The sequence below is a fragment of the Canis lupus genome, chromosome 11, assembly GCF_003254725.2.
Source record: "Canis lupus dingo isolate Sandy chromosome 11, ASM325472v2, whole genome shotgun sequence".
NCBI lineage: Eukaryota > Metazoa > Chordata > Mammalia > Carnivora > Canidae > Canis > Canis lupus.
This window is the reverse complement of record NC_064253.1, coordinates 14,985,636-15,001,305: the sequence shown is the minus strand read 5'-3', so window position 1 is coordinate 15,001,305 and position 15,670 is coordinate 14,985,636. Positions and strand designations below refer to the sequence as shown.

General features: G+C 41.5%; 1 protein-coding gene and 1 long non-coding RNA gene across 11 annotated transcripts in view; one reads left to right on the top strand and one right to left on the bottom strand.

The window, feature by feature from the left end:
- Positions 1–15,670, bottom strand: part of GRAMD2B (GRAM domain containing 2B) — a 110,455-nt gene that overhangs the window by 67,290 nt on the left and 27,495 nt on the right. Inside the window, exon 1 of one of the 7 annotated variants that reach the window (XM_049116013.1) lies at positions 3,144–3,385. The exons of 3 other annotated variants lie outside the window; for them this stretch is intronic. In XM_049116013.1, coding sequence (XP_048971970.1) covers positions 3,144–3,207 — 64 coding nt within the window. In that variant the 5' untranslated portion in view covers positions 3,208–3,385. Of the gene's footprint in view, positions 1–3,143; positions 3,386–15,670 lie in introns of those variants that run through there. 3 more of the 7 variants (XM_049116014.1, XM_035696685.2, XM_025432063.3) reach the window with 3 other exon arrangements.
- Positions 3,467–15,670, top strand: part of LOC118350176 (uncharacterized) — a 323,534-nt gene continuing 311,330 nt past the window's right edge. For all 4 annotated transcript variants that reach the window (XR_007413936.1, XR_007413938.1, XR_007413937.1 and 1 more), the window contains exons 1-2: positions 3,467–3,834; positions 7,009–7,122. This is a non-coding gene — a long non-coding RNA (uncharacterized LOC118350176). The remainder of the gene's footprint in view (positions 3,835–7,008; positions 7,123–15,670) is intronic.

Genomic DNA, 15,670 nt, shown 5'->3' with positions numbered 1-15,670 from the left:
TGTTACATCTGCTGTATAATTCATTATTTAAAATATGAATCAAGATAACTTTTGCCCAGGAATATATCAGTCGTTTTAGATATTTTTTGTAATTCATTGAAAATAACTTAGCCATTAATAAATCAGATCCACAAAAGAGTTTCTGAAATAAGTGTATCTCATAAAATGTGTGTCAAAGAAGTTAGGTTAGAAATGTCTATATGTTAGGAAAATAACATTCAGAATGAAAAAAGTACTGAAAGGAAAAAACTAGGCTCTCAAGGAAATAATGCAGCTAAATGAACAATTCTTGATAAGAGAGGGGGCATTTTTTTTTTTTTGAGAGGGGGCATTTTTAAATCAAATATGCATTTTGGTGATGAATAAATATGCAGCCTCACTGCTAACACAAAGAAGGATAACTAAGCTACAGCTCTCGGGCAAGTTAACATACCTACAAATTCTAACTGCTACTGATAGAAAATTTGATTTAAAAATTTTAAAAGGGAAAAAAAATTTTTTTTAAAGGGCAGGATTTCCCCTGAGATAGTCAAGCTGAATGTCAGTTACAAGTATATTATTTACCTTAATTAGGGGGCTGAGGTCTCAGCCTCCCTAGCTCAGTAATAGATAATTATCAGAAGAGATTATTCGTTGGGCCCTCTGAGAAATTCAGTAAGAAAAAATGTGATCAGAGTTTGCAATGGACTTAAGGTTAACTAATATACCCTGGGCTGATCTGTAATTTAATATCTGTTAACAACTTAAAACAGTACTTTGTACATAATAAATGTTCAATAAACATTAGCTGTTAATTAACAGCAATAATAGGGACAGCTAAATTCTCTGGGCTTGATCCCATATATGCAACGTGAGCCCAGATAAGAAAGAGCTAAGTATGGTCAGTGACAAGGATAGGCTTTAGAAGAAGGACATTTTGAGTTCATCTGTAGAAGTATACTGAAACAAAGAAGAGGGGGAATTGCTTGAGCAAAGGAATAGAGGCAAGAAGGCATGAAGGGAGCTTTACTTGACAGTACATCTGGCACACCTGTTCCTTATTCTTCTGCATCATCACCTCCTAAGTACAGGATTGCTAGCATGATTGTTGAGCTATAAAAGATGTGCGTGCTAGTATTAGGAATGAGGTTGAAATGGTCTACATGTACTCAGATCATTAAAGGTCTGAAATTCTTGGCAGAGGAGAGAGAGTAGGTCATGGAGGGCCATCAAACATTCTGGAATACAGAAGTTCGGATAAAGTGTTCAAGTGTGGGCTCTAGGGTAAGCCGTTCAAGTCTTAAATTTGAGCTGTTCTCTAGTAACTGTGTTGTCTCTCTGCACAGATGCTTAACTTCTCAGACCTTCCATATTCTTATTTGTAAAATGGAGATGACAATATCTGCCTCATTCTGTATGAAACTGAACACAAAGTGTTGAGCACAATGCCTGTCACAGAGCATTCTCAGTAAATGCCAGCTATTATTAATTAGCCTCCTAATTAATGCCCCTTCTAGGTAATGAGGACTATGGGAAGAGCCAAGCCATTCTGACACTTGAGAAGAAAATGTCCATAGGGACACACGGACTCCAATGACTCTGAGCTTACTGATAATCAATCTACGTTATAAAGTCCAAAACAGAGAAGTTAGACTGGGTTTCTAAGAATAAAAACTTTGCTCCTCGAATGCTTTCGAACACGCCATTATGACAACACATATAACACTGATAACGAGTCTACCTCCCTCTTAAAATTACTCTTAATCTGTTACCAAAACAAGAGTTCGAAAGCTCAGAAGTAGAGATTGCCTCAAGTTTTCAATTGACTCAGAAGTGACTTTGACAGGCCTGGAAATTACCACTTTGTAAAAAACAAAACAAAAATCTCCATAAACCAAGAAATACCTCCCTCAATCCTCTGTTACTATCACTTCAGAGGAAAAGATATCAGTTTAAGTTGACAAAGCTTGAGGGGCAGAAGAAAGGCTGGCCAAGGAAAGCAGACACTGCAAAGCCTTTGAAACAACAAATCAAAGCAGCTAATAAAAGGGATTCTTTCCCAACTTTAACCCAAACTCCAATACACAGATGGAATATGCTTTTATAAACACAAGTCTTTATGTGGAACCAGGCTGTGTGATAAAAAAAAAAAAAAAAATGAGTAGATGCTGAAATAGTGAAGGAGACAGAATTTTAACTATTTTTTTTTTAGGTAACCTCAACGGGTTGGTAACAACCAAAAAAGTTGGCTCATTTATTTACCTTAACATCTTATTTATATATTTATTTTAGTATCATTTAGAGTTACAGTGACATAAAAAAAGAAGCGAATACTCAAAGACACTTTTCCTTTTTCAAAGGATGTTTGGGAATAACATCATGGAAATAATACTTTTGGATTTTAAAAAAAGCAGTCGGGGGGGGGCAATAAATAAGTTTTATAACCGTAAGCTAACCCTTGTGATCAAAATATTAGTTTTCATTTTCTGAAACCAGAAGAGTTTATAGGCCTAGGAATGTGCAAATCCTATTATGAACATGAATCTTTTAAGAGGACAGTCAGCCCTCATATCTGAAGTGTTTGCTAGTACTATATATTCACTGCGCTTCCTCCACCTTCTCTCTCCCAACAAATAGCTTAAGTTTGTGTCAAGGTCCCAAGCAGAATCAGACAGTCTTTGAGGGGAAAGGTAAAGCTTATTTCACGTTTCCCACTCCTTTTCCTCTCTCGGGGGGGGGGGGGGGGGGGCAGTCAGGGGATCCGAATCAAATGACAAGACACATCACTGCGGAGGTCATGAGCAGGTGACACCTCCGAGGCAACTTCAACTTCGCACACTTTGGGGACGAGGCTACAGAAACCAGTGTCGGCGCCGTTTCCTGACCTGGCCCGGAGCCCCGCGTGCCCGCCGCGCAGCGCCCTCCCCTCGGGGAGGATCAACCTCTACCCGCGCTCTAAGCCCGCCAGGCTGCAAGCGCATCCCGAAGGCGCCGCGGTGCCGCCTCCTCTGACACGGCATCCCCCGAGGGAAGGGGGGGGGGCCGGCGCCTCCGACGGAGTTCCAGCCGCAGGGCTGCGGGTCCACGGTCTGGCTGCCCTCGGAGCAGAGGCCCGGGCCGCGCGCTCGCGGCCGCCGGGGCTGGGTCCCCGCGGGGGCACTTACTGCGCGGAGCCAACTCTGCTCTCCCTCTTCGCGAGCACTTTGGCGGGCTTCGTGTCTTCCACATCTTGCTGTAGCTCGGTCATCGGGGCCGCGCGCCGAGGGCACCTTCAGGCGTCCCCTCCCGGCTCGCGGCGTCCGGGGCGCAGGCCCTGCGCAGCGCGCCCTCCCCGCGCCCTCCCCGCGCCCCGCCGCTCGGCGCATCCAGGCCTCCGGGGCCGCCGCGGGGCCGCCAACCTGGACACGTCCGGGCGCCCGCGATTGGTCGGCGCCGGCGGGGCGGGGCGGGGCGGGGAGGGAAGGGGAGGGACGGGGAGGGACGGGGAGGGCCCGAGGCCCGCGGCCGCCTCCCGCCCCAACGCGCGAGGCCCGGGCTGCGCGCAGGGAAACCTGTTGAACTGGTCTGGCTCGGGGGGCGGGGGGCCGACCGGCCGCGCAGGTGAAGCGGCTGCCCGACTAGGCTCCGTCGGTTTAGTCAGCCCCTGGCAAGATGGGCTTCTTCCCTAGCCGGGTGTCACCAGGGGCTTGGAAGGAAAACGAGCCGCCGGGCCGCAGCTACAGGAAATGGTGGGGATGGAGCGAGGCGCTCGCGCACAGATGCGCCGCGTGGGCTGGCCTGGGCCCCGGCCTGAATTATTCAAACAGGATATTGCCTCACTGGGGACTGCTCCCGTCGGGGCTTCAACAACAATAGGTCGGTTCAGTGGCAGAGGTGGTGAGACGCGGTTGTCCGGTTAACCCTTCCCGGTTCGCGGAGGGGCGCGTGGGGGGGGGGGGCGGCCCTCCCCAAAATGCGCTTGGCAGCTGCGCCTCTGACGGCGCCCCGCCCGGGAGCTGCATACCTCTTCCTCACGCTTTTCGGACTCGGCGAGTCTGGCTAAAGTTTTCCATTTGAAGCATCCTCCGTCTACCGCCCAGATTTCTGAGAGCTACCAGGTTGCCGGCGTCGTTCGAAACTTGCCATTATTATACCGAGTAAAGTATGTGTTGGGGGCTTCCTACCTCTCAGCAGAGTAGCTGAGAATAAGAGGAGTGTAAAACCTATTTGCTGGGAGCCCAAATTTACTTTAAAACAATGACAAGTGGCAACAGTAGCCTGTGACATGACTGGGGGAAAAAATCACTAACTCTGGGCTCTGTCTGGGGCTGCAAGTCCTTCATTTTTCTTTTAAAATGGACTTTATTTCTTTTGTTTTTAAAAGATTTTATTTATTCATTTATTTATTACCGAGAGACACACAGAGAGAGAGGCAGAGACATAGGCAGAGAGAGAAGCAGGCTCCCAATCCCAGGACCTCCTGGGGTCACGACCTAAGCCAAAGGCAGACTGTCAACCACTGAGCCAACCAGGTGCCCTAAAATTATTTTTTAGATTTCAGAAGAATTACAAAGATTACAAATAATTACAAAGACTATGTATGCATAGGTGTGTATGCATGGTGTGTGTAAGAGAAAATACCTACCCTTTCAGACAACTGCAAACATTTGCAGATTAAGTCCCTTCCAGGGTTTTCTTTTTCCCTCTCCATTAATTAGCTATATTGGTTAGGCAGAAAGAACAAAAGCAACTTTTCGTAGCCTACTTGCTCCAGAATTGATTTTCCTGATGCTTGAAAAGTAAAAGAAAAATGTTTATGTAAATTCCATGAGAGCTGCCTGGTCATGCTCTCTCTCTCTCTCTTCTCTATTTTTTTAAAGATTACTTTATTGGGGCCCTGCATCCCAATGTTTATAGCAGCAATGTCCACAAGAGCCAAACTATGGAAAGAGCCCAGATGTCCACTGATAAATGAATGCGTAAAGAAGATGTGTGTGTGTGTATATATATATATATATATATATATATATATATATATATACCGGAATACTACTCAGCCATCAAAAAGAATGAAATCTTGCCATTTGTAATGACATGGATGGAACTAGAGGCTTTTAAGTGAAATAAGTCATAGAAAAATAGATAGCATATGATTTACCTCATATGTGGAATTTAAGAGACAAAACAGATGACCATAGGTAAACACAGGGGAAGGGAAGGAAAAATAAAATAAGACAAAATCAGAGAGGGAGACAAACCATAAGAGACTCTTAACTCTAGGAAACAAATTGACGGTTGATGGAGGGGGTGGTGGAGGTATGGGGTAACTGGGTGATGGGCATTAAGGAGGGCATGTGATGTAATGAGCTGGGTGTTATATGCAACTGATGAGTTACTAAACTCTACCTCTAAAACCAATAATATACTATATGTCGATTAACTTTAAATTAAAAAAGAAGATGCTAGTTGGAATAAAAAAGAATTATATATTTTAGAAAGAGAGAGAGAGAGAGCAGGCATGGGAGGGGCAGAAGAGGGAGAAAGAATCTTAAACAGAGTACAGGGAATGCATGGAGCCAGAGGCAGGGCTCGATCTCACCACCCTAACATCACTACCTGAGGGGAAACCTAAAGTCAGAAGGTCAACCAAGTATGCCCCCTACTTGAGGTGGGCGCTCCTTCCAATGACCTTTGTGGAAGCCTGGCTGAGTGTGGCGGGGAAGGCTCTGGGTGACCAGCTGGTTGCAAGCTGTCTCTTCAGTGTCCACAGCTGGCTTTTCCGGGGAATGTTACTCCTTCAGCCTCGAGATCCCTTCTCTAGCTACCCCTCGTACTGTGGATAGGTGTGGGCCTGAAATATAAATGACATTATCATCCTCCTAAACTCTACATAGTGACTCTCTCTAAATCTCTGGTGTCTTCTTAACAGCCCCTGCTGCAGCTCAAAGGAGAGCTCAGTTTTTGCCTCTAAGTATTTTTTTTATTGCAGTAAAATATACATAATATGTATAATGATAATATGTATCATTTTAGCCATTGTTAAATGTACAATTCAGTGGCATTAAATATACTCACAATATGTGTAACAATTACGACTGTCTATGCCCAAAACTTCTTGTTATACCCAATATCAACTGTATATCCATTTAATAATAACCCCTCTTCCCCTCTTCCCTGTCCCTGGTAACCTCCATTCTACTTTCTGTGTCTATGAATTTGTCTATTCTGGATACTTCATGTAATTGCAGTCATATGATATCTTTCCTGCTGTGTCTGGCTTGTATCACTACATATAATGTTTCCAAGGTCCATCCTAGCAAGCATACTCAGTGCTTCATTCTTTTTTTATGGGCTGCATAATATTCCACATTTATTAATCTGTTCACCTGTTGATGAACACTTGGGCTATTTCTGCCTTGTGGCTCTTTTGAATGATGCTGCTGTGAACATTGATGTACAAATACCTGTTCAAGTCCCTGCTTTGAATTCTTTTGAGGAAATACCTAGGAGTGGAATTGCTGGTCAGATGGTAGTTACGTGTTTGACATTTTTGAGAAACCTCAGTTAAGCTTCTTTTGATGCATGAATAAGGCCAAGTGTTGAAAGCTTCCTCAGCATGGGCTTACAGCTCAATTAACGAGCACATGAGTGCCGTGGAACTTGTTCTGTAGTGTGTGGGATGAGGACTTAAAATAATATGGTCTTAAGTCAGAAAGGAGGAGAGGAGTATGGGTGTAGGGGCAGGTGAAGAAAGTGGCACATAGTCCTTTCCTAGGGTGGGGAGGAATTAGGAAAGAGCAAGTAAACTAGAGTACTTTACATAGTGACATTTGCCCGCATTTAAAAGCTGTTGTCAAACAGCTGCCTAATTATTTATTCATGGGGCTGTTATACAGTAAAAGGGAACACAGTATTTAAAAGGCAGCAGTGGCAAACAGGAAATCACTGTAGTATGACAAAATAGAGACATGAGATTATATCTACAAAATATTTTAGGGGGGGCTCTTTGATTTTCTCTAATAAAAGACCCTTTACCTTTCTTCCTCCTAGCCTCTGGGAACATAATTTCTTCTTTCTAATATCAAGGAAGAGTTCTAGCTGTTACTTTTTCCAGTTACTGCACCAGGTCCAGTAGAAAATGCCTAATCCATCATCTTCCAGGAGGTAGGAGACTTCTGCTTAACAGTTTGGAATATTGATCAAAGTTGGCCTCTTTTTCACATTGATCAAATATACTGTGCATCTATCCATAGTCTCAGGGGCAGAGTTCAATTATGAGCTTGGAGATTTGAGTGAAGATAATGTTGCAATGTATGGTCAAGTAATTACCTAATTTATAATACGTGGCAGGCTATGTATTTATTAGCCAATATAGGTACACATAAAGTATCATCACATGCCTGTGATTTTGTGCCTGTTGTCTGATGATCTGTTTATGGAGGTGTTGAGCTCTTATCAAGGTATAACCTGTAATAATTTAACAATACATAATATTTAATGTATCAGTGTCATAAGTCAAAAATTTCATGAGTACTCATCAGACCATTCCTGTTTTCTTTCTTTCTCTTTCTTTCTTTCTTTCTTTCTTTCTTTCTTTCTTTCTTTCTTTCTTTCTTTCATTCTTTCTTTCTCTTTCTCTTTCTTTCTTTCTTTCTTTCTCTCTTTCTTTCTCTCTTTCTCTTTCTTTCTCTTCTCTTTCTCTTTCTCTTTCTTTCTTTCTTTTTTTCTTTTTCTTTCTTTCTTTTTCAGACCATTCCTATTTTCAATTTAACTTCAACATCCAAAGGAGAAAATGGGAAACACAGAGAGTTCAGAAGTGAGCCATGTGGTGACACCGAAGAGTTTGATTTTAAGACTTCTAAAAAAAAGTTTTAAGAATGAAAGTTGAGAAGCGTTGTGTGATACTGATGTGAAGGGCAATTTTCTAATGGGTACAGCCATTAAACATTGCAATGGGAATCTATAGTAGGGCATGGAATCTCCTACTATAGGCCTTTGAAAGTAATATTTAAAAAAATAGAATGATTGTAAAACGGTATTTCCCAACTCAGGTTATACTGCAGATGGGGAAATTGGAAGTACCCTCTTCCTCTCTCTAGGGATGAAGCACAAATGAAGCTTAGCACCATGGTTAGAGAAATGGACAAATGATAATGGTATAGCAGTAGATGGTAGTTGGGACACATTAGTGTAAGTCTGGTTCTGTGAGAAAGCAGAAACAATAAAAAAAAACTGTCCCAGTCCAGTATTATTTAAAAATTAAAATACATGATGCCACATCAATAATACGTTAAAATCAATCCTGAAGTTTTAAAGTATATGTCTATTTTCTGCATGGTTAACAGATCACGTGCGAAGTAAGGAGGCCTCTGAGGCCATCCAGCATCATGGTTTTTACATTAGGTTCTGGGGAAGTAGGGCCACTGTGAACTAGACAGAGGAGGAGCTGGCGTTTGCACTTCGGTCTCCTGACCCTGGCCTACCTCTTATCACCACTCAGATACACAGCCTCTCCTGCTTTGGCTAGACCACTTCTACTCTATCTCTTTCTAAAATCTGTAGTCATTTTTCAGAGAGGAACCTGAGCTTCAGAGGGTTTAGGGACTTGGCCAAGATTATAGCGATCCCATGAGGATGCAGTCACCTTTCCTGACTCTCACTGTGGGGTGTAGGGGCGTAGAAGAGTGAACAGTGGAAAAGAAACTTTGTGAATGGCAGAGACGCATACCTTACTGGAGAATGTATGAGGGAAAGCCCAAGGGCCCTTACACATGCATAATGTTTGTGGGGAAAGAAATGTTTGAATCTAGAGCTATTTTTGGTGGCTGCACTTTGTAGTTATCTATTGCTACATAACTACTTCAAAGCTTCTGGCTTAAAACAATAATGTATTATTTCTGCTCATTGAACGGTGGATTGATGGGGCTTTTATTTTTTTATTTTTTTTTATTTTTTTTTATTTATGATAGTCACAGAGAGAGAGAGAGAGAGAGAGAGAGGGAGAAGCAGGCTCCATGCACCGGGAGCCCGACGTGGGATTTGATCCCGGGTCTCCAGGATCGCGCCCTGGGCCAAAGGCAGGCGCTAAACTGCTGCGCCACCCAGGGATCCCTGATGGGGCTTTTAGCTGGATGGTTCTTACTATGGGTCTCTCATGCAGCCACTGTCAGATGGCACCCAGGGTTGGAGCACCATTTGGAGACTCAGTTGAGCTACATGTGCACTCCCATGTCTGATGCTTCAGCGGGGATGGCCAGAACAGGTGGGGACTAGCTGAGCATTTTGTTTCCCTCCATGGCCCACCACATGGCTAGCTTGGGCTTCCCTACAGCATGGCCATCTCAGTGTACTTAGACTTTTTCCTTGGTGGCTGACTTCCTGCAGAGCATGTGTTCTATAATGGTAAGAGGGAATCTGCAAGGCTTCTTATATGATAACCGTGGAAATCAGGTGGCTTCACCTCTACTGCTTTCTGTTGGCCAAGGGTGAGCCACAAGGCCAGCCTACATTCAAAGTGTGAATACCAGGAGTACAGTTCACTGAGGACCATCTCTGGAGACCACCTTCCACAGTGCAGATAATAGATGGGTTTCTCTGACTTTAGATACTTTGTGGATGTGAATAAATGAGCACGTCTAACAGCACTGTTCTAAATGCATGAGATATACAAGTGAACAAAACAGACAAAACGCATGGTGTTCATGGTTCTCGTATCCTAGGGGAGGAACTGAAAATGAGAAGGATAAGCACATAAAGAACACAGATTCAGCAAATGGGAGATGCAAACAAAATAAAATAGAAAGCCATGGTGAGTGAGGGAGGCCTATTTTACATAGGAAGATGGGGGAAACTTCTTTGGGAGGTGACATGTCAGATTTGAAGGAGGGGAAAGAGGGAGCCCTGTGAAGTCTGGGTATAAAACTTGGCAGCTAGTGGGGAGAGCATGGGTAAAGGTGTCGAGGCAAGTCTGAGCTTGGAACGTTCAGCAAGAAGACCCCTGTTCTCTACTGTGCCTGGAATAAAAGGAGGGAAGAGAAGGTTTGCAGGACATGGTCTCAGAGAGATACTATCTTTTCTGTCCATTTGTTTATTATCTGTCCTCTCCCATAAGATGGGAATCTTCCACAAAACAAGGGACTTGTGTGTATTGTTTGCCACTCTGTCCATAGTACCTGGTTTATATTAGATGCTCAATAAATATATATCTAATGAAGGAATCATTGGGTGGTTGTTCCAACCATTGTTGCTCAACCATAATCTTCTAGAACTCTAGGTGGTCTGAGATGTTCTAAAGCTGACTAGCATTGGTCTTTTCTTTCTTTCTTTCTTTCTTTCTTTCTTTCTTTCTTTCTTTCTTTCTCTCTTTCTTTCTCTCTTTCTCTCTCTCTTTCTCTCTTTCTCTCTTTCTCTCTCTCTCTCTCTCTCTCTCTCTCTCTTTCTTTCTTTCTTTCTTTCTTTCTTTCATAATTTGCAAAGAAAAAAGAGAGTGAATGAAAAAGAAATTTAACTCAAATTCCCCCCTCCCCCCACCTTGCCTCAGACCTCCAACTAAAAAAAGAAAAGTAGCTCATTCTACTTATCACTTGTCTGCTAGTTGACTACAAGTGTTTCAAATAGGTCAGAGAGGTCCCGTGACTCCCAGATGGTCTGGCTCCAAAGCAAATCCAAGAATCACTGTTTATAATACACAGGCAGTGATTTAAATAGGGAATCTTTCATGTTTTCCTAGAGAAATATCCATCCAATAACTTCCTTTCCTTGTTTTGAGAGCTAGTGATCCTGCCATGCTTATGAGGACTGGCCCTTCTCTTTCCTTGTGCCTTGGTTTGCGTGCTCTCTTTTCCTCCCTGTGAAATTTTCTGACAATGTGGTCTCTGCAGTGCAATTCATACACTGTTTTGAAGCAGTTAATACTGAATTATTCAGTATTATTCATCTAATACTGAATTAGGAAGGAGTTTCTGCATGTTACATTTTTTTTCTTTATATCACTTATTGCACACTTTTTATTTTTTCTTTGGATTTTCATTCCTTTTTACATACTTTCATGTTTATTATTCCTTTTGATAATTCCTATTAGAATTTGTTATCTTTTCTACCAATTTGTTTTCTAATAGTATTTCTTTTTTAAGAATTATTTAACAGGGCTCAGCCCGTTAAGCATCTGCCTTTGGCTCAGGTCATGATCCAACGGTCCTAGGATCGAGCCCCATTGCGCTCCCTGCTCAGTGGGCAGCCTGCTGCCCCCTCTCCCTCTTCCACTCCCCCTGCTTGTGTTCTCTTTCTCTCTGTCGAATTGGTAAATTTAGAAAAAGTTTTTTTTTTTTTTTTGGTAAATAAAAATCTTTAAAGAAAAAAATTGGGACACCTGGGTGGCTCAGTGGTTGAGCGTCTGCATTTGGCTCAGGGCATGATCCCGGGTCCGGGGATCAAGTCCTGCATCAGGCTCCCTGCGAGGAGCCTACTTCTCCCTCTGTCTATGTCTCTGCCTCTTTCTTTGCGTCTCTCATGAATAAATAAATAAATAAATAAATAAATAAATAAATAAATAAATAAATAATAAAATATTTTTTAAAAGAATTATTTAACAAAAAAGATAACACAGGAGGAATGGGGAAGAGTGAATGCAGAAAACACTTAAGGCAAATAAAGTTTTTCTATTTCCCTCAAGTAACCACAGCTTTACTTTGCTTTTGTTTGAATTTTATAAATAGACCCTTCATTCGAAGTAAATTCTGTGGCCCTTCCTCCCTGCCTCCCTGCCTTCCTTTCTTCTTTCCTTCCAACCAATACTTTTTGGTGCCTTTCATGTGCCAAACTGTATTCTGCATGATGGAGACGTAAAAATGAATAAGCACCTACATGCTATAAGTGAATTCATAGTCCACTGGGGAAGAGTTGAGTAAATAGCTATTTACAAAATATACATACACAGAACTTGAGTCAAAACTATCACATTAATATACCACAACCAGACATTTGGACCAGACACTTGGATATCAAATGGTACAAAGGGGCAGGAGATGACCATGGGATGCTTCACGTTCTTCTGTTTTGGGTTACACACAAGACATACCCACTCCCCACCTTACCCTCTACCCTTGACATCCACACAACTTGTTGAAAAGGCTCTAGGCTAGAAGTCAGGAGAACTGGGCTCTAGTCGAGGCTCTGTGCTTTGTGCTGGAATGTGTGCATCTATGAAAGGAGTACACCACTGAAGTAACAGAATGCTGGCCTCAAGGAAATATCACTTTCTGTCTTATAGAGACTAAAAGAGTGAAGGGGGGAAAAACCTTTTTACACAGAAATATGGGAAGTACCTGTTGTGAAATGACAGTTTTAAATAAATTTCACGAGGCAAGAGTAATTATTAAAATCTATTCACTTGGGAAATGAAGTGCCTTTACCTCCTTCCTATAGGGCTTGTGCGTCTTTGTGGGGGCTTCTGCCTAGGAAAGCATACCAGATGAAAGCAGAATGTTTCCCTGTGTGTTATGATCACAAGCTGATTGAAATCAGAATTTAACTTCTATCTTTAGTAGTAAAGAAATAAAAGTTCATCCTTCCTTTTTCTAAAAAAGCAAATAATAAGGTCTAGTAAAACACAGTAGAGGAAGATTCAGACATTGGAAATGATTGATCCTATAGAATCCCAAGCCTCCAGATTTTGAGAAAATGTATAAATTAGTAGTAGATATGACAAAGAAATGGGAGATGAGAGCTGGTGGCAGGGGTCTTGATTCCTGGCCCCTCGGTTGTACTACTCATGAGGTCCTACAGTATGTGCTCCTCTGCCCCTTCTGCCTGAGGAGTTGTCCACAGTGTCCTTTCAGTAAACAACCCCCCTATTGGAGCTCCTTCAGGAAATTGTCCTCAGGCAAAAGAGTCCTGGCAGGGGAGGGGCGGGGATGAGGTGAGGCCAAGTGTGAGATTCAGACTGATCTGAGAGTCCTAATATGCTCTTGACTAACTTAGACACCTGGCTTAAGTCTTCTAAACCTCCATTTTTTCATCTGAGGAGGCAGGGGTGGGGGGGTGGGGTGGGGTGGGAGGAATGGGATAGCAGTAGAATCTATGTTATAGGATAACTGGGGAATTTAAAAAGCTAATGGATGTAAAAGAAATAGTATAGTATGCCAGGTATGTAGTGAGCACTCAATTCATTTAAACTATTGATTATCATCATCACATTTATTATTGGCCAGAATAATATTTTAACAAATGGGCTAATGCCCTCCCTTAGCTCATCACCCCTCATTATTTATTAACAACCCACACTGTGTAGAGTATTATGTCACTTGCTAGAACGCATTACTAAAGCTGTAGAAGATGTAACGTCTATTCCCCTGTGAGCCTTCAACCTCCTTCGAACTGATAGCTTTGTATCAGGAGCTAAGGCTCCATCCTTGGATCAGTGACATTGATATGTTTAGCTTACTAGATCTCATCTGTAATCTCTCATGTGTCCTGGGTTTTTTCCTCTCTCAAATGTCTTTGCCACCATAACAGCTTTAGTTTCATAGTAAAGAAGTCATTGGAATTAAGAGGTAATCTATATGAACTCTGATGGAGTGGAGACTAATGATCACTAGGGTGACCATACATTCTCATTTGCTTGAGGGAGTCCTAATTTGGTCCCACTATCATGGCTTATTTACAATACGGTACCCTTTTAAAGGTGTCCCTGTTTGGAAAACTTATTGACAGTCAATCTATAGTTTGACTATAGTGTATTAGCTCAGGTTTTTAGATTAAACATGAACCAAACTCTTGGACTCGTTGCCTTGCTGCCCAGCAGACTACCCTCCATCACTCATTGAATTCCCAGCTATTACTAAATGACCTGAAAGTTACCAGAATAAATGCAAAAAATATTTTCAGATCATAGCACTATGAAACTTGAAGTCAACCACAAGAAAAAACTTGGAAAGACCACAAATACATGGTGGTTAAAGAATATCCTATTAAACAATGAATGGGTGAACCAGGAAATGAAGAAATAAAAAATAAATGGAAGCAAGTAAAAATGAAAACATGACGGGCCAAAACCTTTGGGATACAGCAAAAGTGGTGCTAAGAGGAAAGTATGTTGCAATGCAGGTCTACCTCAAGAAGCAAGAAAAGTCTCAAACAGCCTAACATTACAAATTATCACAGTTAGAAAACAACTAGAAAAAGAACCTAAAGCCAGCATAAAGGAAACAATAAAGAGTAGAGCACAAATAAACAACATAGAAACAAACAAGAGTGAATTAGAACAGATCAATGAAACTAAGAGCTGGTTCTTTGAAAGAATTAATAAAATTGATAAACTCCTGGCCAGACTTATCAAAAAGAAAAGAGAAAGGACCCAAATATATAAAATTATGAATGAAAAAGAAGAGATCACAACCAACACCACAGAAATGGATATAATTATAAGAGAATATTATGAAAAATTATATGCCAGCAAACTGTACAATCTGGAAGAAATGAACAAATTCCTAGAAACGTACAAGCTGAGCCACCCAAGCATCCCACATTAAGAGAATTACTCATCATAGTTAAGTGGGATTTATTCCTGGGTGGTTCAGTATTCACAAACAATCAGCATGATATACCACATTAATAAAGAAAGGATAAGAACCGTAAAATCCTCTCAATGGATACAAAAAACTGTTTGACAAAATACAGCATCCATTCTTCATAAAAACCCTCAACAAAATAAGGATAGATGAAACATACCTCAACATCATAAAGGCCATATAGGAAAGACCTACAGCTAATATCCTCAATGGGGAAAACTGAGAGCCTTTCCATCAAGGTCAGGAAAGACAAGAATATCCACTATTGCCATTGCTATTTAACAGAGTACTGGAAGTCTTAGCCTCAGCAATCAGACAAAAAAAAAAAGAGATGAGGTATCCAAATTGCAAGGTAGAAGTTAAACTCTCACTATCTGCAGACAACATGATACTCTATGCAGAAAACCTGAAAGACTCCACCAAAACATTGTTAGAACTAATATGTGAATTCAGTAAAGTCACATTATATAAAATCAATGTACAGAAATCTGTAGCATTTTGTACAACAATAATGAAGCAGCAGAAAAAGAAATGAAGGAATCGACCCCATTTATAATTGCACCAAAAACTGTAAGATATCTAGGAATAAACCTGACCAAAGAGGTAAAAGATCTGTACAGTGAAAACCATAGAACATTTATAAAAGAAATTGAAGAGGACATGAAAAAAATGGAAAAGCATCTCATGCTCATGGGTTGGAATAACAAACATTATTAAAATATCCATACTACCCAAAGCAATCTACACTTAATGCAATCCCTATCAAAGTATTACCAGCATTTTTCACAGACCTAGAACAAACAATCCTAAAATTTGTATGATATTTCAAAAGACTCCAAATAGCCAAAGCAATCCTGAAAAAGAAAAACAAAGCTGGAGGCATCATGATTCTAGACTTCCAGCTATGTTACAAAGCTGTAGCAATCAAGACTGTATGGTACCGGCACAAAAACAGACACAGAGGAACAGACACAATGGAACAGAATATAAAGCCCAGAAATGGACCCACAACTATATGGCCAACTGATTTTCGACAAAGCAAGAAAGAAAAGCCAATGGAAAAAGCCAGTCTTTTCAACAAATGGTATTGGGAAAACTGGACAGCCACATGTAGAAGAATGAAACTGGACCTCGTTCTTATGCCA